Source organism: Pan troglodytes, chromosome 1, assembly GCF_028858775.2.
Source record: "Pan troglodytes isolate AG18354 chromosome 1, NHGRI_mPanTro3-v2.0_pri, whole genome shotgun sequence".
In the NCBI taxonomy this organism is placed as follows: domain Eukaryota; kingdom Metazoa; phylum Chordata; class Mammalia; order Primates; family Hominidae; genus Pan; species Pan troglodytes.
In genome coordinates, this window is record NC_072398.2 from 109,350,024 (window position 1) to 109,374,427 (window position 24,404).

At 39.4% G+C, this 24,404-nt stretch overlaps 1 protein-coding gene across 34 annotated transcripts in view; it reads left to right on the top strand.

Annotated features, from left to right (window-relative positions):
- Positions 1-24,404, top strand: part of LOC107966245 (myomegalin) — a 229,804-nt gene that overhangs the window by 41,517 nt on the left and 163,883 nt on the right. For all 34 annotated transcript variants that reach the window (XM_054669270.2, XM_054669246.2, XM_054669205.2 and 31 more), the window contains exons 2-3: positions 13,031-13,086; positions 18,234-18,385. In XM_054669270.2, coding sequence (XP_054525245.1) covers positions 13,031-13,086; positions 18,234-18,385 — 208 coding nt within the window. The remainder of the gene's footprint in view (positions 1-13,030; positions 13,087-18,233; positions 18,386-24,404) is intronic.

Sequence of the window (24,404 nt, forward strand, 5' to 3'; positions counted from 1 at the left end):
TTTTTAGTAGAGACGGGGTTTCACCATGTTGGCCTGGCTGGTCTCAAACTCCTGACCTCAAGTGATCCACCCGCCTTGGCCTCCCAAAGTGCTGGGATTACAGGTGTGAGCCACTGCGCCCAGCCAAATCACCACAAACGTAGTGGCTTAAAACAATACAAATGTATTGCCTTAAAGTTCTGGAGGTCAGAAGTCTGAAATTTGGTCTTCTAGGTTAAAACCAAGGTATCAGCAGGACTGTGCTCCTTCTAGAGGCTCTAAAGGAGAATTTGTTCCTTGCTCTTCATGGCTTCTAGAGACTGCCCACATTCTGGGTTCATAGCCCCTTCCAGCAATGCCATCACTGGCCTCTGCTTCTATCATCACATCTCCTTTGATCATTCTGACCCTCCAGTGTCCCTCTTACTAGGACCCTTATGATTACATTGGACCCAACCAGATAATCCAGGATAATCTCCTCATCTCAAAATCTTTAGTCACATCTGCAAAGCCCTCTCTTGCTATGGAAAGTGGCATATACACAGGATCTGGGGATTAGGAATGTGGACATTCTTATAAGGCCATTATTTTAGCCTACCACATCGTTCAATGCTGAAAAAGTCATTACTAATTATCTTCCCCATTTCAGTGGAAATGTTCTGGTTTCTAGCATATGAGAAAGCTGAGTAAACATCAGGTGAATCATATATGAACCTTATACAACTTCCCCGAACACATAACTCAAGAAAAGAGTGAACTAGAAATGTTTAAGGGCAAACTATAAGACTGAAGGTTAAAAAAGGAAAGCAAATTAGTCTGTTTTGTTTTGTTTTCTATTCCCCTGCAATTTGATTTAATAAAATGCAAGCATTAATTGCATTTGCTTGCTGTATCTGTGAAAATTTGGAAAATGGAAGTAACATTCAAGAAAATTAATGATCTGGTTTCAAAATTTAAGAATTTTGACTTTGTTTCTTTTCTGGAGTACAGCCTTCAAGCAAGACAAGGTGTCCATTTACCACAGCTATATTGTACTTAACAGATCTCCATTGATAGCTTATTTGAATTTGTTTTTCTCTATATAAATGTTTAGCCTAGAGGAATCAGGGACATTTATTTTTCTCTGAATTTATGGTGAGTTAGTAGAGAGTCCTGTTTACAAAGACATAGTTACAACCAGAGATATATGGCCACTGAGGTTAAAGTGGTTAAATGATTTGCTGGCATTCACACAACTAGTATGTGTTGTATGAAGGCCTAGTTAATTCCAATACCTTTACTTATTATGGTGCTGGTGCTTTGCATGTAACACTTCATATTAGGAAAATGCTTGTTTTCAGAATTCTATTATTGAAACATCTTTGGAAGTTGAATTTCCTGTTTAATATTCAGCACTGCTAGCAACTAATTATCTGAATTTTAAGAAGGAAATTCTGCCTTGGCAACTCCAGTCTACTTTTAAATGGGCCTATACTTGGATTTCTGCTTGGGGAATTTGCCAGAATCAATGCTTTCACTCCTACTTGCTTATTTTCCACATACTAGATCAGTCTGGACCTGACTCCCCCAACCCCCATTTTTTCAGCTACATGCTAAGACTATGTTTAAAATACCTAAAGACTGGGAAGGGGTTGTTTTTGTCTCAGAAAGGATAAGTAACACCTCATGGTGCCCTCCCCATCCTGGGAGGCTCGCCTGACTGTGGCTGAGGGATCATATTTTCAAGGCTAAGTGGAGCATCCATCCATTCAGTGGATGCCCCAGGACACTACTTCTATTGAAATCTACCCCATTTTATAAATAAAATTCCAAACTGGGCTCAGAACATTCCACAAGTTGTCTCTGGCAAAAATTCAAATAGCATTTAAAGTTAGAAGAAAGTCCAGAATACAAGAGATGTCATATTGACCCAAGGTGGCTCTATGTGATTCTATTTTAAAACACTCAAATGCACTGAGGACTTGTTTTCCTCTGCCTCAGAGCATTTTCTGAGTTCTGTGGCCAGCAAGACAAGCATGATCTGAATTTCTTTTTTCTGAACGCTTATGGCTAAAGTGCTAAATTAGTCATAGACTATTTATAATAAATTGTATAATAATACTGTTTTATTTTCATAGCACTTTCACAGCCTGTGATTCATCTTTCCTTAATCTGTCTCATTATCTTCAGTCCTTTTCTGCTTGTTACATTCCACAGAAACGTCTTTCTTTCTTGTCTTTTCCAAGGCCAGTGAGGGAAGAGGTAACTTGCAACTAGTGTCTTCTTATCATGGTCATGGTGGAAAGGGTGGAAAGAAGCAATAACTTCTGACATATAGAAAGCATTCACTGGCCAGGCACAGTGGCTCTCGCCTGAAATCCCAGCACTTTGGGAGGCCAAGGCAGGAGGATCACTTGAGGTCAGGAGTTCGAGACCAGCCTGGCCAACATGTTGAAACCCCATCTCTACTAAAAATACAAAAATTAGTGGGCATGGTGGGGGGTGCCTGTAATCCCAGCTAATCGGGAGGCCGAGGAATGAGAATTGCTTGAACCCAGGAAGTGGAGGTTGCAGTGAGCCGAGATCACACCACTGCACTCCAGCCTGGATGACAGAGCAAGACTCTGTCGGGGAAAAAAAAAAACAAAACAAAAACTAGAAAGCATTGACTCACAAAGAAAATTGAATAATTTCTAGCATTTCACACAATTTAAGAATGAATTTATTTTCCACTTCATAATGTGGTATATTATCATTCATAATGTAGAATAACATGCTGTGGATTTACAGTGTCTTTTAAATCATTACGCCTAACCCAAAGGATGTAGACTTCCAATTTTTAACTATTATAAATAATACTTGATAAATGTCTAGGTGCATAAAGCATCTTCTTCCACAGCATTATTTTTTGAATGAGAGATGTTCAGAAGTAGAATAACTATGTCAACATTTCCAGTTCTTGAAAGTACATTGCAAATTACTTAAAGTTATAGTCCCATAAGAAGGATATTGCATTCAATTTAAATATCTTTTTCAAGACCTGAATCCCTGTATTGTAAAGGGGGAAATTGAGGCACACTGACATTAAAGTGGCATAACCTAGGTGAATCAATAGCAACATTTCCAACTTTTACCCTTCTCTAGGGTAAAATGCTTCACTGTTGCTGTTAATCTCTATTACTATCCTGAAACGTTTCCTGAAATGATAATAAACAGAAAATTTTAACATAAGAAAGTAAAAGATAGATGTAAATTACATCAAAACTATGTATACCTATTAGGATGTCTATTACAAGGACAGAGAAAAGAGAAAATAGATGCCGTGTTTGGTTAGGGGATTATGGGCAACATCCTTTATATGCTGCTTTTAAACTAAGTCAACATAGGTTTTTATTGCAGGAAGAAGTTCACATTTGTGTCTACCAAATGACAACATGTAAAGTTTGGAATTGAGTTGGTTTTAGGTTTTTCTGTGTATCACTTGGAGGTTTTCTGTGTATAACTTTCTTGTATTACTTGGAGATTTTCAGGTTATTGGCACCACAGGAGCAGCATTATTGCCAGCAGACCCGGGGAGCTGGTTGGAGAGTCATTGCGACTTAATTTACCCTGAGCTAAAATTATTATGAGTGGGCCTTAATATACCAGTTGTTCCCACCTACACATCTAGCCTTGCCTTTGCTGGGATAAATTTGTATACCCTTCAGAGGTTAGATTCGGAAGTACCTCCTTTAGGAATTATTTTTAGAACCTAGATCTGGGTGTAGCCAGAACACGCTCTGCCTACTCTGTTGTAGCATGTAGCTAGTTGGTTAACTTGATATTTTCCATACTCCAAGTTTATCGGCAGAATGAAACGTTTTTGTCTATAAGTCTTCAGCATCTAACATTGCCTCTAGCACTTAGAAGGTCATCTATTAAGAGCTTTCCAGAGAACATTCCCCAAAAGGCCGATGGGAATATCTGTTTGGTGGGTGTCTCCTTATTGTAGAATGGATACAACAGGTTATCAAACTTGACACCATTATACATTCAGATTGTATTTATCATTGTTTAAGAAATATGTGTCTTGTTTCCTCAGTTACAGGAAAAGAAAAAAAAAGAAATACGCATCAAATTCCTATGATCTAGACTTCTTTAATGCTGGACAGATGATAGTGAATGATCTAAAAACCCTCCCTTCCAGAGACTGACATTCTAGAGGGGTCACTAGGCATGGACATACATCACTGTTATACCTTGACCTGACATAGCCTTAACTCGAATTCACTTCAGTATGCTATCAGCACAGCCATCTTTTGTAGCTCATCTTTCTTCCAGATTTTCCACCCTTAGGATCCTTAATGCTGAAATTATACTTCTTGACCACAGGTCAAGTCCCCCACTTCCTCATTCTTTCTGAATGTTGTTTACTGCGTCATGTATTCCAGTTCCTCAGCTCTCTGTATCTTCCAGGCCATCTGCTGTTTATTCACCTCCATACTGAACCTAGACGTCAGAGTCAGCTCTTTGAATCGTGTTCTCAACGCTGCTTTAGAATCTCTAACTGCCTTAACCATCTCCCGGCTTGGTAACCCTTAGTCAATTTTATTTTAAAATCCTAGAGGATTCTATGAGTGTTGTTTTACTATGTTATAAAACCGCACTGAGAAGAAAGACTCTAGATTCATTCTTGCTAATCCTCAACAGGTCTATAATGCTGCTGAGAAATTCTCCTCCTCCTCCCACCTGCCTCTTTCTCCTGCTCCTCCTTCCCTGACTCTTTCTCTTCCTCTAAAAATATATTCCTCACAACCTTTGATTTCCATAGTGTAAATAAAAGCAAGATGCAGAACTGTTATATTCAATATTATTTCCATTTGCAGAATTCACACAGGCAAATAAACTGAAGAACAACTAAATACATAAAAATCTTTATCAATGTTGCCTTCAGGTGGTAGAATTTTAAAAATTATTTTTATTTTTCTCTGTACACTTTTCTCTTTTCCAAAATTTCTACGAGGCATGTACTTCTTTTAAAATCATCAAAAATAGACATTGTAAAGAAAAGAAACTGAAAGATTATGTGAACATAAAAGTAGGTGGAAAGGGGAAAAATCACCTGTTTCTTAACATTCAGTCTAGGGCTCTAGAAAGATTGAGCCAACTGCAATATACTCCAGTGCCTTGTGGATATTAGTTGTTAATGAAAACTGAGGATTGTAGGGTGCATTGCCAGGACCAAAAGCAAAATGCAAAAGGTAAGTTTCAGAGGTGGGTGGAGAGACCATACACCATCCCTGGGGTAATGTGACTGAATCCAAAGCAGGTTATTTTCATGTCTTCTTTTGAAAGAGTGATACCTATGTCTTGGCTGATGCAGGGGAGGTAGAGGAAAATTTATTAGATATTTGGATATGTGATGACCTCAGAAGGTAAAGTGAGGAAAAATAATTACTTACTTATTAAGGGGTTTCTCTGAACCTTGATGGATAGCATCAAGAAAGTAATGTTAGTTTCCTTATTTTCTTTAGGATGAAGACTTAGTGCTGGACCAAAAACAAAACAAAACAAAGATCCCGAAACTTAAAGAAATTGTTGTGGATGCACGATGATTTTGTAGCTCACTGTAGCTATTGGGGACTTAGCACTCCAGAAAACAGCCTCTCAGAGTGATGGTCACTGTCAGTGAATAGACTTTGAGTGAAGGGTGTAATTGCAGCCTATACTGGAATAAAGTGGATGTTTCTGTATCGGTGCCAAGTCAGCCCACACTTAGTCAGCATGCAGAAGGAGGCTCACCGTGATGCTCTCTCTCCTCGGGAGCTTTGCCAATTAAGCATCCTCACTTGCAGAGGTTATAATGATAGATCTTGAGATGAGAAAAAATGATAATTTCACTGTATTATATAATAGTCTTAACATTCTGCATCTGGGGCTTTTACCCTATTTGCATTTGAATATGTGTTTTTACAATTCGGGTGCCACATTGTGGGAGGGTATTTGGCAACATTTGGAACATAGAAAATATATCCAGTGTCTCTCCTTGGCAAGAGGAAAAAAAACATCTGAGAAGTCTCAGAGCTTGTTCACTAATGCCTTTTCCACTTTGATTGTTTCTGTTTCCACCACCTTTCCCGCGTTTCAGTTTATTCCCTTGGGTAGGGACAATGCCAAGTGTTATCACGGGAGGGGTTGGAGAAAGATGTAAATATTCTGAAAAAAGTGGGTTAGAGATAGAGAAGTATAAAATGATGGATGACTCACTTTTCACGATAGGACCTATATAAAAAGTCACACTAGCCACTTCCGTTTTGGGATTTTAATTATTTTGTTACATGGCATCTGTTACACCAGTACTTAAATACTCAAGTGTAAGCTGTGCCCATCAGGGATAAGTTGCTAGTCTAAGAAACAAGTTTGTGTCAGGGTTTGAGACAAAAATCCCATCTCATTAGCACAGCAAACCGTCCACCCTTCCTTTCGCCTCAGCTTCTCAGGGGTGAGTTCCCTGGAGTCAAGGCAGGTACAAAGGAGGTTCCCTGTAAATGTGTGGTTAGAAATAGGGCATATTGGGAAGAGTAAAAGTTTGGAGTCAAATAGACAGTTTTCAAGTTCAGGCTCTGACACCAACTAGCTGTGCGATCTTGGGCAAATTACTTTATCCTTCCAGGCCCCTTGTTTCCTCATCTGTAAACAGGGATTGTATGACGTACTTCACAGGATTCTATGATGACTGAATGAACTGATGCCTAGAAAGTATCAGGCATTCAGTAAATTGCAGAGGCAGCATTGGTGGTGAGTGGTGATGGTTGTCCATGATAATAATATGTTCATTTAATACAAGATTAGTATTGAGGAAAATTCCAGTGCAAGAAAACCTGTGGAATTATAAAATTATGCACCAGCAGTCCAGAAATTGTTAACTGTAGATGTCTTTGTTTTTAAGTTGACACTATTTCTAAAATCTTACCATTTATAAATTGTCAGGGCCAGAGCTTCCCATATTAAAAAATAGGCCACAGTTCTTCTCATTCTGACCCTTTTGTGTTTGCCACAGTTGAATATAGCTGTAAATTAAAAATAGGAAAAATGGATCTTGGAACGTTTGAAAAATTTATTTCATTTGAAACAGAAACCAGCAACTCATGTTAAATGAGCTCCAAGAATATGGGAATTGGAACAGAATCTGCATTTGGTTCAATGCCTACTCCTGTGAGGACCCCAAGAAAGAGCAAACTTCAGCAGTCTTGCTGTCATGCCACATGCCCCTCACTGTTTGAGAGGCCACACCGAGCCGAATCCTTTCCATAGTTCATCTTTTATCAAGGTCATTAATTAGGAAGAGCAATGTAAATTCAATAAAAATAGATTATTCAAACTTTTTAAAAATAAGAATTAGCCTTTTGGCAAAAATAGTAAGAAAAAAAGGGGGAGGATGCTCAGTATATTTTCCGCCACTCTAAACCTCCGGACTTTTCATTTCTCTGGGTTCTTTTCTAGTTTGTTTCTATGGGTATTTTCATAGTGCAAATCTTAGCCCCTTTCTTGCTGACATTATTTTAAATCATTTTGGGGGCTTCCAAGCTATAGTGTTTGAGGAGGGAGGTGCAAATGAAGAAACAATTTCACCCTTGGCTTCCCTTCATATTCCCACCAGAGGGTGAGCACTTGGGGAGGAAGGCTTGAGGAGGGGGAAAGGTAAACAGGAAGTTGGAAGATGTCCTAGGAGGCAGTTTAGGGCTCCTCAGGGTGGGGGGAAGATGGAGCGGGGTGGTTGGGAAGGGGAAAACAAAATGAAAGCCCCCTGAACACACCGTTCATTTTCCTATAATTGGGTCTTTGTTATGTTTCCTTGTGTATTTACACCCATCCTTTAAGACCTAGATTCAGTGTTATCTGTTTTCTGTAAATTTCCTAGACCCCTCCGCCAACCACCCTGTCCCAGCCCACTCCCCACCAGGACAAAATTAACTGCTATCTTATTTATGTTCTGAAATCTCTGTTAAATCTAATTTTTCTAATAATTATCTCTCTGAATCATGTGCCTGCTCCCCTCAATAGATTCTGAGTACTTTAACCACAGGGTATATATACTTTTTCACCTTTGTATTTCCAGTACCTGGCATATAAGCAACTTCTCAATAAATGTTTACAAAATGGAATTATAAAAACCCTAAAAATAGCAATGAAGGCCCAGGTTTTCGCTCTAGGTATTGCTATAGCAGATTGTTTTTTCTCCTTCTGAATTTTTGTTCATAATAATAAAAATATATATATATATATATAAAGAAGCTTGAAAGCTAGAAAATGCCTCTGGGAGATGGCCCTGGTCTTCAGGCTTAGAAATGTTAAGCAAGGGTGGTGGTTAGTGATGAAGTAGGAGGGCCAGACTATGTGGTTCTCAGAACAAACTAAATACATGTGATTGGCCTGAAGAGAGGGCCTGAAAATCACCATTCCTTTGGGAGTTTAGACACTCATATGGGAATAAATAACCTTAGGTTAATTATTTTAGTAGGTGAGACTGGAGAGAAGAAAGTATGGAGCCTAGACAGGCATCAGTACCTTAGAAATAGTTTCAGTGGTGATTTTGGTCCTAGAATACAAATATCTCATACTGTTCAAAGACTCATAGAACCTGCTTTGTAATGATGATTACCATCTTGTCATTGCTTTTGAATGAGATGATTCATTCATATGATCTGTTGTTCCTCTTAGTCCACAAATTAGACAGACTAAAATACAAGAAAATAATACCAGAAATAACAGTTTATGGAGGAAAGTCTATACCTGCCTTATAGAAAATATCTCTCTCTGCAGGCTCCTAAGCAAGAAGAAACCCAAGTGTCTACCCCTCCCCACAATGTTATGAGAAACTAGACTAGTGGGACCAATGAGATGCTTGAATCTTGAAAGGAGCTATATCAGTGGCCAGTTTCAAGTAAAGCAAAATTGAGTGTTTTGGATAACCCTGGCCATAAATGAAACTACCATTCTTAGAAAATTACTGGAAGAAATCATCACAGGACAGTTTGAGAATGTCAGAATATCAGGGGGTGGCAGATGGCCTTCAGAGAAGCAATTATTTCCTGATCATTCTCAACTTAATCACCCTGGAAAGCCATAGAAAAACCAAGTAATATGGGATATTGAATGTTGATGTATTATTTGAGTCTAATATCTTAATAGCTACTTATCAGCAACTCAAGAAAATATGAGTGATATACCATGCAGAAATCAAGCAGGTGAACATCTTGTGAGTAGGTTGTACTTGGAAAATGCTTGGTACTTCCAAAAGCAAAATAATGTCCTGGTGAGAATATTAATATATGTGGTTTTAGTGGAATTGGTATTGTCATTAGCAGATTGATGACGTAGGGAGAAAGACAAGGTAAGACATTGAGGAAAAATATAGTTCATTTATACAGAAAAAGCAAAATTTTAAGTGAAAGCATCATGGGGGAAAGATTATATATGGAAATGTAGGAGAGCTAAAAGTGGCCTGGCGAACCACATATTAGCTGAGCATGAGTCATTCATGGATTGATATTTTAAAAAACTAGAGACACTTGAATTTGAGAAACTAGGACAAGGATATAAAATTTTTTTCTGAACTTGGGTAATACGAAAGAATGTACCAACATATATTACCACTGTGTGTGTGTGTGTGTGTGTGTGTGTGTGTGTGTGTCCATGCTTGGAGTCTGTCTCTACCGTACCCCAATTCTCCTTGCACTTTGGTTTATCAAATGTTGTCACAAATTGCAACCCCTTAGACTTATACTCTGTGTTTCTTCACTCTGAGCCCCTTCCCTTGGGGAGTGTCAGATTCCTTTGTAACTTGTGGAGCAGCTGAGTGAGCCCCTTTCTCTGGCAATAAGGGAGGGAACTTGAGCTGTTAATAGAGCTAAAGTGATTTCTTAAAAATCTCCTGAGACACTGCGAGTATGCTTATTAACTCAGTACCCATCTAAAGTGACCTCTCTATCCTTCCAGTTATTGATTCATATCAGGCAGGCAGTGTGCTCAGAGTGGGTGTGGGTGATGCGGGAAGGGTGAGGTGTCTGGTAGGGCTGATATGTATTGCTGTGTTGTAGCTTGCTCTTGACCTATAATGTGCAATCTGCAGAGCAGAGAAGATTGAGTGAGATCATGTCTGGAAGGTACCCTGGATCCTTGGACAGTATTAAAATGGGTTTTATGTTTAAGCATCTATTAGAATAGAATTGCATAATTACTGCAAGGAACCTTAGAAAGTCATGTCCTTCTTTTATAAATATTAGAGAAAACTAATGCCCAGAGAGGTGAAAGTGACATGCAAGCCAATATAGTAGCTTGTTGCCACAAATTAATTAATTGTGTGTGAAGCCAATGGGTTTCTCAAGACTGTGTTTTAATAAAGCAGAAATGAAATTCTGTCTGCACTTGGTCTATACTGGGGTAACAGCATCAGAAACCTGCAAGATGCCAGGCAAGTATCATAATTAAGTGAATGAGGGACGACAAGGACAGGGAGTGGCAGGGACTGTGGCAAACTGGAAAACACATCCCTGTCCTGTGTAAAGGGGGCAAGTTATCCCGCTGTGTGGGAAGGCAGGCCCAGTGTTGGTAGACCCACTCATTTCCCAAGAGCAGTTAGAAGTGGGTCAAACTTGTGTGGGCTAAATAAAACATGTCGGATGGGCTGAATTTGGCCTGAGGGTTGACCTTGCTCCTGACAGCAGATGCAGCCACCTTTGTCTGTGGACTAGGCAGAAATGCTCAGTGAATAGCAGCAGCTAAGTATAAATTTTTTCCCCATAAATTTTTTAAAGACATTGTTCTGGTTGATGGTTTTGACATCCTTCTCCTATTTTACCTCCACAGAGGGGAGTACATACGTAGTACATTCCTCTTTGGCATTGTTTACTCTCAGGGAAAGCTTTTAAGGAGGAGAAGGGAAAGAGGCAGGGGGCCTGGAAGAATCACAAGCTGGTGATCTACTTTTGGATACGAAATAATTGTCAGGTGGCATGTGTAGCCCAATGTGCCCTGTCTGGTATTTTCATGTCCATCTGGGACTTAACAAAGTGAAGATTTCTGCCAAGATCCAGCCCTGAGGCAGGGAAGAAAAAACCAACAATTTCCAAGCAAATGCCAGGTCCTCCTCTGCCTCCCTGTGAATATCTTCTGGCTTTTAAAAACAGAAGTCCTGTAGGCTGGGCGCAGTGGCTCATGCCTGTAACCTCTGCACTTTGGGAGGCCGAGGCGGGCGGATCACCTGAGGTCAGGAGTTCGAGACCAGCCTGACCAACAGGGAGAAACCCCGTCTCTACTAAAAATATAAAATTAGCCGGGCATGGTGGCAGGCACCTGTAATCCCAGCTACTGAGGAGGCTGGGGCAGGAGAATCGCTTGAACCTGGGAGGCGGAGGTTGTGGTGAGCCGAGATCGTGCCATGCACTCCAGCCTGGGCAACAAAAGCAAAACTCTGTCTCAAAAAAAAAAAAAAAAAAGAGAGAAAGAGAGAAGTCCTCTAAATCTCTGTTTACAGAATTCTTGGGAGCCCCCAAGAGTTTAAAGAATAAGCTACCTATTGAAAGCATCTTTCTGTAGGGTTATTGAAATCATCTGTTTCTGACATCCCCATCAGACAGTCAGTTGTCAAGACAGTAGACAGCCCCCCTTTAAAACATTAGTCACTGAGTCCGTCTTTCTTTTTGATTCACAAGACTCTAGTGGCTAAATGCCTCTCCATGTCTTGAAAGGCTTCAAACAGTCTGCGCCCCCTGCCCAGTCTTCCCATTACTTCCCTGACCTCACCTCCTACTGCTCACCACGTGCTCACTGCACCCAGCCACTAACTAGTATGCTCCCTCTTATGGGCCTTTGCATTTTATGTTCTCTGCTTAGAAGACTCTTTCCCTAGAGACCCCCATGCCTATCCTTATGGCTTCATAGAGCAGCCTTGTCTACTGAAAATTGCAATCCCCTCTACCTCCTCCTACCTCCAGCTCTCCCTATCCACATTCCCCACTTTACTTTTTTTTATAGCACTTGTTCCCAACTGCTACTATACAATTTATTTATTTGTCTCCCCTTACTGTAAAAATTCCACGAGTGCAGGGATTTTTGTCTGTTTTGCTCACTGCTACATTTGTGGAGCTTACAACAGTGCCTAAAAGCACTTGTCAAGCATGGGCTTGAGAAGTATTTGTTGAATACATTTTGAGATACTGTCCCCTCTCTGCTAGGGATGGTGGTATTTACTATGCTGAAAAGATACACCTCTTGCTACTGAATCATGGTGTTATTAACATTTCCACTCATAAACTTTGTCTGTTTTTCAAGGTTTCTGTGTCAATTCTACTTTCTAAACATATCTTAAATTTTTAAAATTTCCCCTTTGTTAAACCATCACAACTTCCTATTTGGAATATAGATTCTCACCATCCATTTTTGCCCCTCCACAGTCTCACTGTGTAGAGCCAGAATGCAGCTGGAATGACCTATCTAAAATATAAATCTGATCATTACCATTCTTTCCTTAATTTAAAATCCTTCATTGATTTCCCATAGCTTTTCACATTAGACTCAGTGGCCTTACCCCATACCACAAGGTCCTGCGTGGCCTGGTTGCAACATTGGCTTTCTTTGTTCCTCTAACAGGTCAGAGTCCTTTCTGACTCAGGGCCTTTGCTGTTCTCTCATGATGGAACACTCTTCCACTCCCATTCTCCCATTCTACACCTGGTTGACATCCTCCCATCTACGTTTAAATGTTCCTTTCCCTGAGTTTCTCTGAGTCCCTGTGCTAGTTAAGTTCCCTCTGCATTTTCCTTCACAACATTTACTACAATAGTAGTTAATTCTTGTGAAATTATTTAATGGCTGGCTCTCATGTACTTATTGAGAATAGGAACTCTTCTGTGGTGTTTGCCTTTGTATCCCCAGCACTTGACACGGTCCCTGATACATAATAGAAGCTTAGTAAATACTTGCAGAGAGATAAATAGAAATGACAAATAGGTAGGTGTCTTCTCCTCGATCCCTGGGATGGGAGCCTTGTGGGGTAGTATCTCATTAATTAATGATGTGTTTGCCTCCACAGAGATTATTTTGCAGAGGATGATGGGGAGATGGTACCCAGAACGAGTCACACAGCAGGTAAGGATGCTGTGGGCCTTGCCTTGTTAAATTCTTTGTTTCTTTTGTTTATTCATTTGGTTTTCTTTTGAGACAGGGTCTCACTCTGTCACTATGGATGTAGTGCAGTGGTGTGATCATAGCTCACTGCAACCTCAAACTCCTGGGGTCAAGCTATCCTTTCACCTCAGCCTCCTGAGTAGCTGGGACTACAGACATATGCCTAATTTTTAATATTTTGTTTTAGAGGTGGGAGTCTTGCTATATTGCTCAGGCTGGTTTTGAATGTCTAACCTGAAGCAATACACCCACTCCAGCTTTCCAAAGTGTGTGAGAGAAATTGGCACTTGGCCAATTCTTGGTTTTCTATTGATCTTAATTCTCTTGAATTATGGCCTCTTTAAATTCATCATGGCAATATCTTCAAACTTTTGTGAATTTCCAAATTTGCACATACTACTGTAGCAATTTCACATGAGAATTATAAGCTAGCTATAATTCTAGGTACTGAGAAGCAGCATAGTACAGTAAATCATTACAGATACTTATGTGAATTCTTCATACTTTTAACGATTCTGTAATTGCAAGGCTAAACTCACTTGTACAATGATTAAAATAAATTATGTTACTAAAATGAAATCTTTATCTTAATACACCATTAAAATGGGTATAATAGGCCGGGCATGGTGGCTCACGCCTGTAATCCCAGCACTTTAGGAGGCTGAGGCGGGCGTATCACCTGAGGTCAGGAGTTCAAGACCAGGCTAGCCAACATGGTGAAACCCTATCTCTACCAAAAATACAAAAATTAGCTAGGCATGGTGGCCCACGCCTGTAATCCCAGCTACACAGGAGGCTGAGGCAGGAGAATCTCTTGAACCCGGAAGGCAGAGGTTGCAGTGAGCTGAGATCGTGGCACTGTACTCCAGCCTGGGTGATAGAGCAGACTCAGTCTCAAAAAATAATAATAATAATAAAATAATAAATAAATAAAATGGGTATAATAATAATGTTAATCTCATAGGTGAGACTGAGAAAAGCTTTTAGTACAGAGGCTATCAAGGAATAAGCACTCGGTATCTTATCTATTGTTACTATTAATGTATTCGTAACAACAGCACAATTATTACTGCACTAACATTAGCCAGAGATCTACCTGAATTGCAAAACCAAAGGGAAGATGACATTCTTTTGGGGTCTATTTTCCACAAAACTTGTTCTCAACCTGAGGGTTTTACTTCCTTGCTAAGTTCTTTGCCTTTTTCATAACAGCCCGGAAGCACAGATTGTTTATATGCACAATTTGGAAAAAAGTTTTTAATTTGAATAAGTTAAGAATTTCAGAGTCACTTAAAATTAGTATTTGAAATGTGTGTTAAATCCACAAATTCCAAGGGTTACTGTGCTCAACATTTTAAATGTCAATATTCTACATTTTGAGGCAAAAATTGAAGGACTAGGGCAAAAATGTGAGGGGAATGGATAAAATGCTTACTACATATAATACATGTGGCAAGGTGCTTTTATTATTTTATTTAATCCATATAACAGTTCTATAAAGCAGATATTATTACCCCTGTTTTACAGAGGCAATATATCAGCAAAATTAAGAGATTTGCCTAAATTCCCACAATTAGCAAGTGGTCAGGATTCAAATCCAAGCCTCAAGGCATTGCTCTTTCTATCATATCCACCAGTCTAACTGTAATGTATTGTTATTCTGTTTTATCAGATTATCTTCCCCTTAGTAGTATATTTAATTTCACCTAAATGTGGAAGAAATCATTTTTTCTAATTACGTTTATTTATTTATTTATTTTTGAGACAGAGTCTTGCTCTGTCACCCAGGCTGGAGTGCAGTGGTGCCGTCTCGGCTCACTGCAACCTCCGCCTCCCAGGTTCAAGCAATTCTCCTGCCTCAGCCTCCCGAGTAGCTGGGATTACATGCGCTTGCCACCACGCTTGGCTAATTTTTATAGTTTTGGTAGAGATGGGGTTTCGCCATGTTGGCCAGGCTGGTCTTGAACTCCTGACCTCAAGTGATCCACCTGCCTCAACCACCCAAAAAACTGGGATTACAGGTGTGAGCCACCATGCCCAGCCTCTAATTACTTTTAATTAAAAATTTTGCATTTACATATAAACATTCAGAATATCACCAAAACAGGGGCAATATCATCATAATTATTTTATTATTATTATTTGCTATCACAGAGTAGTATACAACTAACAGAACAATTATATTGGGTAAGCTGCATGAAAAACAATTGAAGAGGGAAAAATAATATTTCCATATATATGTAATTGATTTGTACTATGCACTAATAAAGCCTGCTTTAAATTTCTGTTCTAGTTTAAACCCCGAAACAGTACCAGGCAAGGTTAGTGGCTATTGAAAATATCATTAAGGACAGGGTTATCTAAAGACACACTGGGTACTACATTAATTTTGCAAAAATAAAAAGACAGTATACAGTGTTCAGTTTAAAAACAAGTCATATGATCTTACATTTCAGCTTTTTTTCTTTGAAATCAGTGGTGTAATGGGGAGTTAAATACTTTTAGGCAAAAAACAAACACATACACACACACTCACACAAAAACAAATTAATAAAACAAAAGCCTCTTTTAAAACCACCCTATTGACTATCATCATTTTTTTCTTCACCCTTTTCATCTTTCTATTCACCAATGTCTTTCCAGTCCTTTTTCTCTTTTCTTCTTTTTTCTTTTTCCAGTTTTTCCAACTTCCCCTTTTCCTGCATCAGACTTTCTTTTATCCCAGAATACAGCAATAGCCTTTATATCTATAATCTTAAAAGCCTTTCTTTCCTCAAGGCTGTATATTATCTGCAGCAGTAATTCTTCATTTCTTTCATTTCTCTCAGTTTTCTTACAACATCGCCAATGAATTAGCCAAGATGTTCTCCTGTGCTCTTTTGGTGAAATTTTCAGAACAAAACAAGAAAAAGGAGATCCCTTTGGTGCATTAGAATCCTGGAACTTCTTTCTTCTCTCTCTTTCTCTCTCTCTCTCTCGTTTCCTTGCAGACAGAATATAGATTTTTGTTTCTTTCTTATAATGGGCCTGTTCACCTTCACCCTGTCTTCAAATTTTTTCTTTCTCTTTAGCAGAAATGAATTTCCATCTTTTTTGAACATAAAAAAAAAAGAATTCTAAGAAGTTGACTGAAGCATCTGGGTGCTTTTTCTTGGGCTCCTTCTGGCAAGTTGGCAGAACGAAGGAAAGAAGGCAGGGAAGGAGGGAGAGAGGAGGGAGGGAAGGAAGGAAGGAAGGGAGGGAGGGAGGAAGGGAGGGAGGGAGGGGGAAGGGAGGGGAGGGGAGGGAAGGAAGGAGGCAGGCAGAGAGGTAGGGGGAAAAGAGAAAAAAAAAAAGAAAGAGAAAGGAAGAAAGGAAGGAAGGGAGAGAGTGAGAAGGAGAGAAAGAAAAAGAGATAGGAAGAAAAGCATGCAAAGGCATTTTGCCTCTTACTCCCTTGGATCTCCTTTCCCCAAGTGTCTAGTTAACTTTTCCTCAGCCAGGCAGTCACCCAGCACCTGTTTTGCTCTTACTTGCCCTGACACTGTCTGTAGCGCTTAATGCTTTGCCATGATTGTCTTCTTATTTAAAAAATAGTTCCATAATAAAAGTTCATTATTTCCTTCTGTCAGCCAGGAAAGTATGTAGCTTTCTATGTTTTCTACCTGTCTGTAACTCCAACCCTGCCCCAACATGAGGTCCTCTGTGTACTTTGTTTGACAGAGGCTCTGATTTCTCATTCTTTAACAATATTACTTCTCAAAAGCAAGCATAGGGTTAATTACAGCTTAGACTCCACTAGGTTCTCCCAAAGCAATGCTTCCATTGGTTAATGGAGTGATTGAGTCTCTGCCTCTTTACCTGTTTTCCCCATTCTCAGACCTATTGCAATCCCTTTAATTGCTAAAATAACACAGTAGTAGCATACTGCTAAGAAAGACAGATGGAGAAAATATGGGATTGGTTCTGCCACTTTTTAGCAATGTGATCTTGGTCAAGCAAACTTTCTGAATCTTTACTTACTCATCAGTAAAATGGACTTAATAATCACTTATGTCTATTTCACTGATTGCAGCGACTTCATAAATGAAATAATTCATGTGAAACTATTTTGTAACATGTAATGCCCTTTAAATATGTTGGCTGTTATAATTGTTACTGTTACTAAATAGTAACCTGAAAAATTATCGGTAGAGATAGTTTGCTAGCAGCTTGGTTCTTTCCTTTAGACTGTTGTGGTTACCTTTTGTTATGTGACAAACCATCCCAAAACTTAGTGACTTAAAACAGGGGTCAGCAGCAAACTATGGCCCATGGGCCAACAGTCAGTTTTTATAAGTAAAGATTTATAGCCACACAGTGACACTCATTCATTTACAGATGGTCTGTGTCTGCTCTGTGTTACAGGGTAGAGTTGAGTACCTGTGCCAGAGATGATATGACCCACAAGCCTAAAACACTGTCTGGTCCTTTAAGAAAATGTCTGCCCACACCTGGCTTAAAACAACAATGATTTATTATTTCTCACAGTTCTGTTTTGGCAAACTGGGCATTATCGCTGCTGGTCTCACTTGGGATCACTCAACTGGCTGCAACTTTCTGATGGCTTGACTGAGACTGAAGGTCTCAGACAGCCTTGCTCACTTGTCTGGCAGGTGGTGACTGTCAGCTGGGGCATCTTCACTTCCCTGAACAGCCTTTCCTTCTCCAGTGGGGTAGACCGACTTCTTCACAGCATGGTTGTCTTGGGATGCTAATAAGGCAAGAGCAGAAATGCAAGGCCTCTCAAAGCTAGTCTCTGGAACTCATACAGTAGCATTTATATCATATTCTGCCAGTCAAGGCAAGCCACTTTGCCAACCCAGATTCAAGAGTTGGGGAAATAGGCTCTACTTCTTAATGGCAGGAGTATCACATTGCAAAGGCCTATGGACCCAAACTAGTTTGATTCACTGGGGATGGCTATTAATATGATCTACCACAGACTACTTTATGTAAACTGTTTCTATTTGGCCTAGATTGAGTTTGTATTTTGCAGAAACTGAATTCTGCTGGAATGTGCCAGTTAGAATGATCCTAGTGCTGTTATTATATAAACCTTTTTTGTTGTTGTTCTGTTTCATTGACAGCTTTTCTTAGTGACACTAAAGATCGAGGCCCTCCAGTGCAGTCACAGATCTGGAGAAGTGGTGAAAAGGTCCCGTTTGTGCAGACATATTCCTTGAGAGCATTTGAGAAACCCCCTCAGGTACAGACCCAGGCTCTTCGAGACTTTGAGAAGGTAAGTCATGTGAGTGGATAATTGTTATCCCAATTAGAAGCAGTACTATGGAATAGTGATGCCTGATAAAAATATGACCCATGGATTGGTCCGGATTATGGATGTTATTATCATTATGGTGTCTCTTTCAAGAGCATGTCCCAATAAACATATGCTCTGTCAGCTGTGTGCTGGGGGGTGCGGTTTATGGACCCTTGCCTGTACAGCAGTCCCTCCTTTGGATGCCTCAAACTGCATAGTACTGAACCCTATATTTACTATGTCTTTTTCTATACATACATACTTAGGATAAAGTTTAATTTATAAATTAAATGTTAATGAGGCTAACAGTAGTTAATAATAACATAGAACAATTATAACAATATACCAGCATTATTACTCTTGCACTTTTACATTGTTAAGTAAAATAGGAGTTACTTGAACACAAGCGCTGTGATACTGCAACAATCTGATAACCCAGACAGTACTGAGTGACTAACTGGTGGGCGATATATACAGCCTGGATGTGCTGGACAAAGGGATGATTCAAGGGTGAGATAGAGTGGATGGCACGAGATTTCATCATGCTGCTCAGAACAATGGGCAATTTAAAATTTATGAGTTGTTCATTTCTAGAATTTTCTATTTAACATTTTCACACTGTGGTTGACTGTGGGTAACTGACACCATGGAAAGCAAAACTGTGGATAAGGGGGGACTAACTGTACCAGTAAATGCTGCCTCATCACCTACACCCTTGGTTTACTTCTCAGATAAACTCAGGAAGTTTAAATGGCATTCTGAGAATCTATAGCTGCAACATAGTGAGCCCAGGAGTCCCAGTCCAGCAGCTAGTATTAAATTCTCTGTTGCTAGCTTGGACCTCTCTCGATATCTAGGAATTGTCTGCAGTGTGCAGTGGCACAGTAACAACCATTTGTTTCTCAACAAGAATCTGATAATGTTGCTTGAACCTCCTGAACCAGTGCCGCATGCTCTGCTTCTTCATATGTTTGTCCTTAGATTTGACCAAAAACAATAACTGATAATGTAATACAGATTCCCCAGCTCCCTGTGAGCTGGGTTGAGCCCAGGAAGTCTGTACAAGAGAGCATGTCTACTGGGATTTAAATAGCCCAGAAGCAGGCAGCCGGAATTTCTTATACTCTTGTGCTCTAAAAAAAAAAAAAAAAAAAAAAGGAAGAAAGAAATAGCTCTTTGGTGCCCCCTCAGGGATACCCAGCAAGCAGGTCCCACATAAATAATGTGTAAATAGTCTGTGAGATACTGGGGTTTCTCTCATTCTGGAATTGGAATTGATAACTTTTGACAGAAAAAATAAAATAAAATTCTAATCTCAAAAAATTTTGTGTTGACATGGGTTTATCCCATCTTCCCTCAATTTGTAAGTAGAAATATTTCACCAATACTTTCTGTACATCCTACCAGATATTTCTGTGGGCAAAGAATATGCACCATATAACATGTGCCTAAGAATTAACAGCCTATTCTTCAAATTTTATGCTTAGCATTCTCATGTATACTGTGTGTATTTTTTTTTAAGACATGCAGAGTTTGCATGATAACCAAGAGGCTTTTGAAGACTAAACCTCCGAACAGCTGTGTGGTGCTGGTGGGGGAAGCAAGGATGCTAACACCCCAACCCCCTCCTTTTTTTGTTTTTTTTTTTTTCACCTTTTGGATCTGCTGTGATGCAGAAAGGGCGAGCAGAGCTGCAGAGCTCCTCAAAACTGTGTGGGGTGCTCTCCAAAGGCCAGCCAGCCTGCATGTTCCTTTTCATTGAGAGATGACTGGAAATATAGAAATGAGGGGTGTCACCTCCATTGAAAGAATGGGTGGCAGATATAAGGCCCAAAGTCCTTTTCTCTTAGAGTTTAGATCTAATATGACAGATTAGTCCTTATTTCTCGATGCTGGGAAACACTGACAGAAACCAAGCTAAGACGCAGGGAAAAGGCCAATAAGAGATAGTTTAAATCTCTCTCTGCTATGTGTCAAATAAAAAGTAAATAAAGAGGCTACAACCCACTTCAGGCTTGATCAGAAAGTCATTGCCGGTAAATCATGCAGTGTTGTGTCACACGTTTGTTCATTTTCATATCCATTCATCCATCCTGTGGACTCTGAATGACAGCACCTAAAATACAAAACGCCTCCATGAAAGGGTTTAAAAATTAGAGAAAACATTGGTTAGAAAAAATATAGGAGAGATAGGAACACATTCCTATGCCCTCCCCTAAAAATGGTAAAATACTAAATAACATGGTATTTTCTGTAAAGTTTAAAATATGCATTCGGTAGCCTTGGGATATAGGATAGGTAGCAGTACTCAGAGAGAGGAAGGGACATGCTAAATGTTTTTTGCCAAAGTAGGGTCGACTCCTCCAGGGCTTAAAGACAAAGGGATACAGGCCTGGAAGAAGCAGCCAGGAATCCCTTCTTATTTCATTTATCCATGCAACAAACACATGATCACATTAAATGAGATACTTTAGTTCCTGCCCTTAGATAGTTATAGTCTATTTGGAAGTACAGACATTGCATTAAATACAATATAGCATGGCAAGTGCTTTCATAGAGATAAGGACAGTACACTCTGAGATCTTGAGAGAAAATGTCTACTTTTATTAAAGGAGCAGGGAAAGGCCTCTTACCAGAGGACATTTCTCCTGGGGGCTTCACGTTGAGCAAGGTCTCCAAAGCTGAGTTAGATTTTACTAGTCAGAGAAGTAGAGTATAATATTCCAGACAGAGGGGAGATTTGGGGGAAGGAAGAGAGATATGTTCAAATAAGAGACTGGACTATAGAGAGGTAAAAAAAGAGAGTTAGAACAGGAGAGAAGTAATATTAAAAGTACTCAATCTGTCAAAAGTAATTATAATTGTTCAGTAATGCAGTTACCTCTAAAATGTTTGCTGATGTAGGAAATTCTAGAGAAAAAAGGCCCTTTGATTACAGGGAAAGAGATAACAGACTAAAAATGCAAATACTGGCACATTATGGAACCAAAACATAATTAGTCAATTAACAAGCGAAAATGACAATTATCATTTATGTTGGTGTAGAAAAAAGGGACAAAGAAAGCAACATTTCCAACACACAACAGTGTTTCTTTTCTTTCATTCTCCACCCACAACCAACAGCATGGTTGTATGTGTATACAAACTCCAATTGTATGTTTGTCAGGTTGAGGTCAATAGGTATTACACTCCATGATGAAAGGAGGGCATTGCTTAGCATATATGCTTCATTTATATTTTTGAATGAATGAGTGATTTAATTAATTTCCCAACCTTACCAACTTCGTTATGTAGGCGCTTTTCCCCACTCAGAGAATCCACTGATGAAGGGATTCTCTGTGGGTTCAGTGTATTGAGCAGTGGGTTTAGTGTATTGAGCAGTGGGTTAAGTGTATCTCATAAGTTGTTTTATTTTGTCTTTATAAGACACGGAACAAGCATCACTCTCCCCATTTTTTAAGTGAGGGAACCAGGACTCACAGAAATTGTGACTTTTTCAGGGCCATAAGTTTATGTACCATGATCATAAATCTGAACACATTATTGGATCAGAAATAAATTTTACCTACAAATGGTCACAATGATGTGTTGAGAAAAATCCTTTGCCCTATGCTTTCTCACTGATCACAGCACCCAGCTGCAGCATCTCTGGAATGAGCAAGACTTCAGCGGCACATACATAATACTGGCTAGCATTTGATGATCACTTTCTATGTGGCAAATATTGCTCTAAGTATGTGACAGCATGATCTCATTTACAACAACCTTGTGAAAAGGCATGTTCACCAGTTAGAATGGCGATCATTAAAAATCAGGAAACAACAGGTGCTGGAGAGGATGTGGAGACATAGGAACGCTTTTACACTGCTGGTGGGAGTGTAAATTAGTTCAACCATTGTAAAAGACAGTGTGACAATTCTTCAAGGATCTAGAACTAGAAATACCATTTGACCCAGCAATCCCATTACTGGGTATATACCCAAAGGATTATAAATCATTCTACTATAAAGACACATGCACACGTATGTTTATTGCAGCACTATTAACAATGGCAAAGACTTGGAACCAACCCAAATGCCCATTAATGTTAGAATGGATAAAGAAAATGTGGCACATATACACCATGGAATACTATGCAGCCACAAAGAAAGAATGAGTTCATGTCCTTTGCAGGGACGCGGATGAAGCTGGAAACCACCATTCTCAGCAAACTAACGCAGGAACAGAAAACCAAACACCCTATGTTCTCACACATAAATGGGAGTTGACTAATTAGAACACATGGACACAGGGAGGGGATCATCACACACAGGGGCCTGTCAGGGGCTGTGGGGCAAGGCGAGGGATAATATTAGGAGAAATACCTAATATAGATGACGGGTTGATGGGTGCGGCAAACCAACATGGCACATGTATAATGTGCAACAAACCTGCACGTTCTGCACATGTATCCCAGAACTTCAAATATAATAAAAAAAAAAAGAAAAGCCATGATTATTATTCCAGTTTACACATGATGAACTAATGGCAAAAAGAATAACAAAGGAACTTGCCCAATAACTCATGATTGGGCCTGAAAACACCTGATGATGTCTTTGTGACCTAAAGATAGTGGGCATTTCCTATGTTGGGGAACTCAGCTGGTGAAAGTTTGGTGCTAATGAAGGTGTTGGCTTATTTGGAAATGGAATCACTAGTTCCTCCTATTTAGATTGATGCAGATTGAAATTCTACCAGACTCCTGCCTCTCTAGGTAAACTGTAAATCCACTTTTGTCTTCCAATATTCTCTATTACATGATTTTTACTCTATTAATTCTGAACTGCTTGCAATTCAAAGCTGTTTCATACTTTCATTTATTTGTACCTGCTGTTCCCTCTGCCTTGAAAACCTTTTCTCTCCTATTGTTTATTTGGTTAAAGTTTACTCATCCTTCAAGATTCAGCTCAGGTGCCTTTTTAAATTTATTTATTTTTTAATTTTAGGATGCCTTCTCTTACTCTCTAATCCCAGAATATATACCAAGACTCTAAGCTCCTTGAGGGCAGAAAACACCTCTTGCCCATTCTTTTCTAGTCTCTAGAATATAGCATAATGTAGTACATAGTAAGTGCTCAGTAAATATTCATCAACTAAACTAGCTGAAAAGTATTAAAAATTAGATATCCTATTGGATTTGTATCTCTTCTGCCTCTACCTGGTATTCACAATAAGTTGAATAGTTTTAAGGAGGGTATTGGTGTGTTAATTGATTGGGTAGGATGGGAAACTAGGAAGTCAAGAAATGTACATTTCTTTTCCCTTTTTTTTTTATTGTTCATTTTTTTTGAGAAGGAGTCTCGCTGTGTCACCCAGGCTGGAGTGCAGTGGTGCAATCTCAGCCTCTGCCTCCTGGATTCAAGCAGTTCTCCTGCCTGAGTAGCTGGGACTACAGGCTCCCGCCACCACACTCGGCTAATGTTTTGTATTTTTAGTAGAGATGGCGTTCCGCTATGTTGGGGTCTCCAAATCCTGGCCTCAAGTGGTCCGCCCTCCTTGGCCTCCCAAAGTGCTGGAATTTCAGGCGCGAACTACGCGCCTGGCCTCTTTTCCACTTTAAATGGAATGATAAAACTAAAAATGAAAAGGACGGGAGAGAAAGAGTCTTTTTGAAATAATATTTGACAGGATTTATTAGGAAGATCACAATAGTAGCTAATAACAATAAATACTATTTGAGTGCTCATTATGCACCAGGCACTTTTCTAGATATTTGACATATTTAATTTAGTGTATTTTCAGTTCATTTTCCTAACTTATGAGATAGATATTATTTTTACAACCATTATACTAGTGAAGAGATCAAGGTTCAAATAACTTGCCCAAAGTTATATAAGAATAAAGTAACGGAACCACTGTAACTCCAATGATTCCAAAGCTCTTGGGGAAATGAAAGGACTCTCAGAGAAGGAGAGCACTACATTGGTGGAATGCCTGCAGTTGGGTTTTTTACATAGAA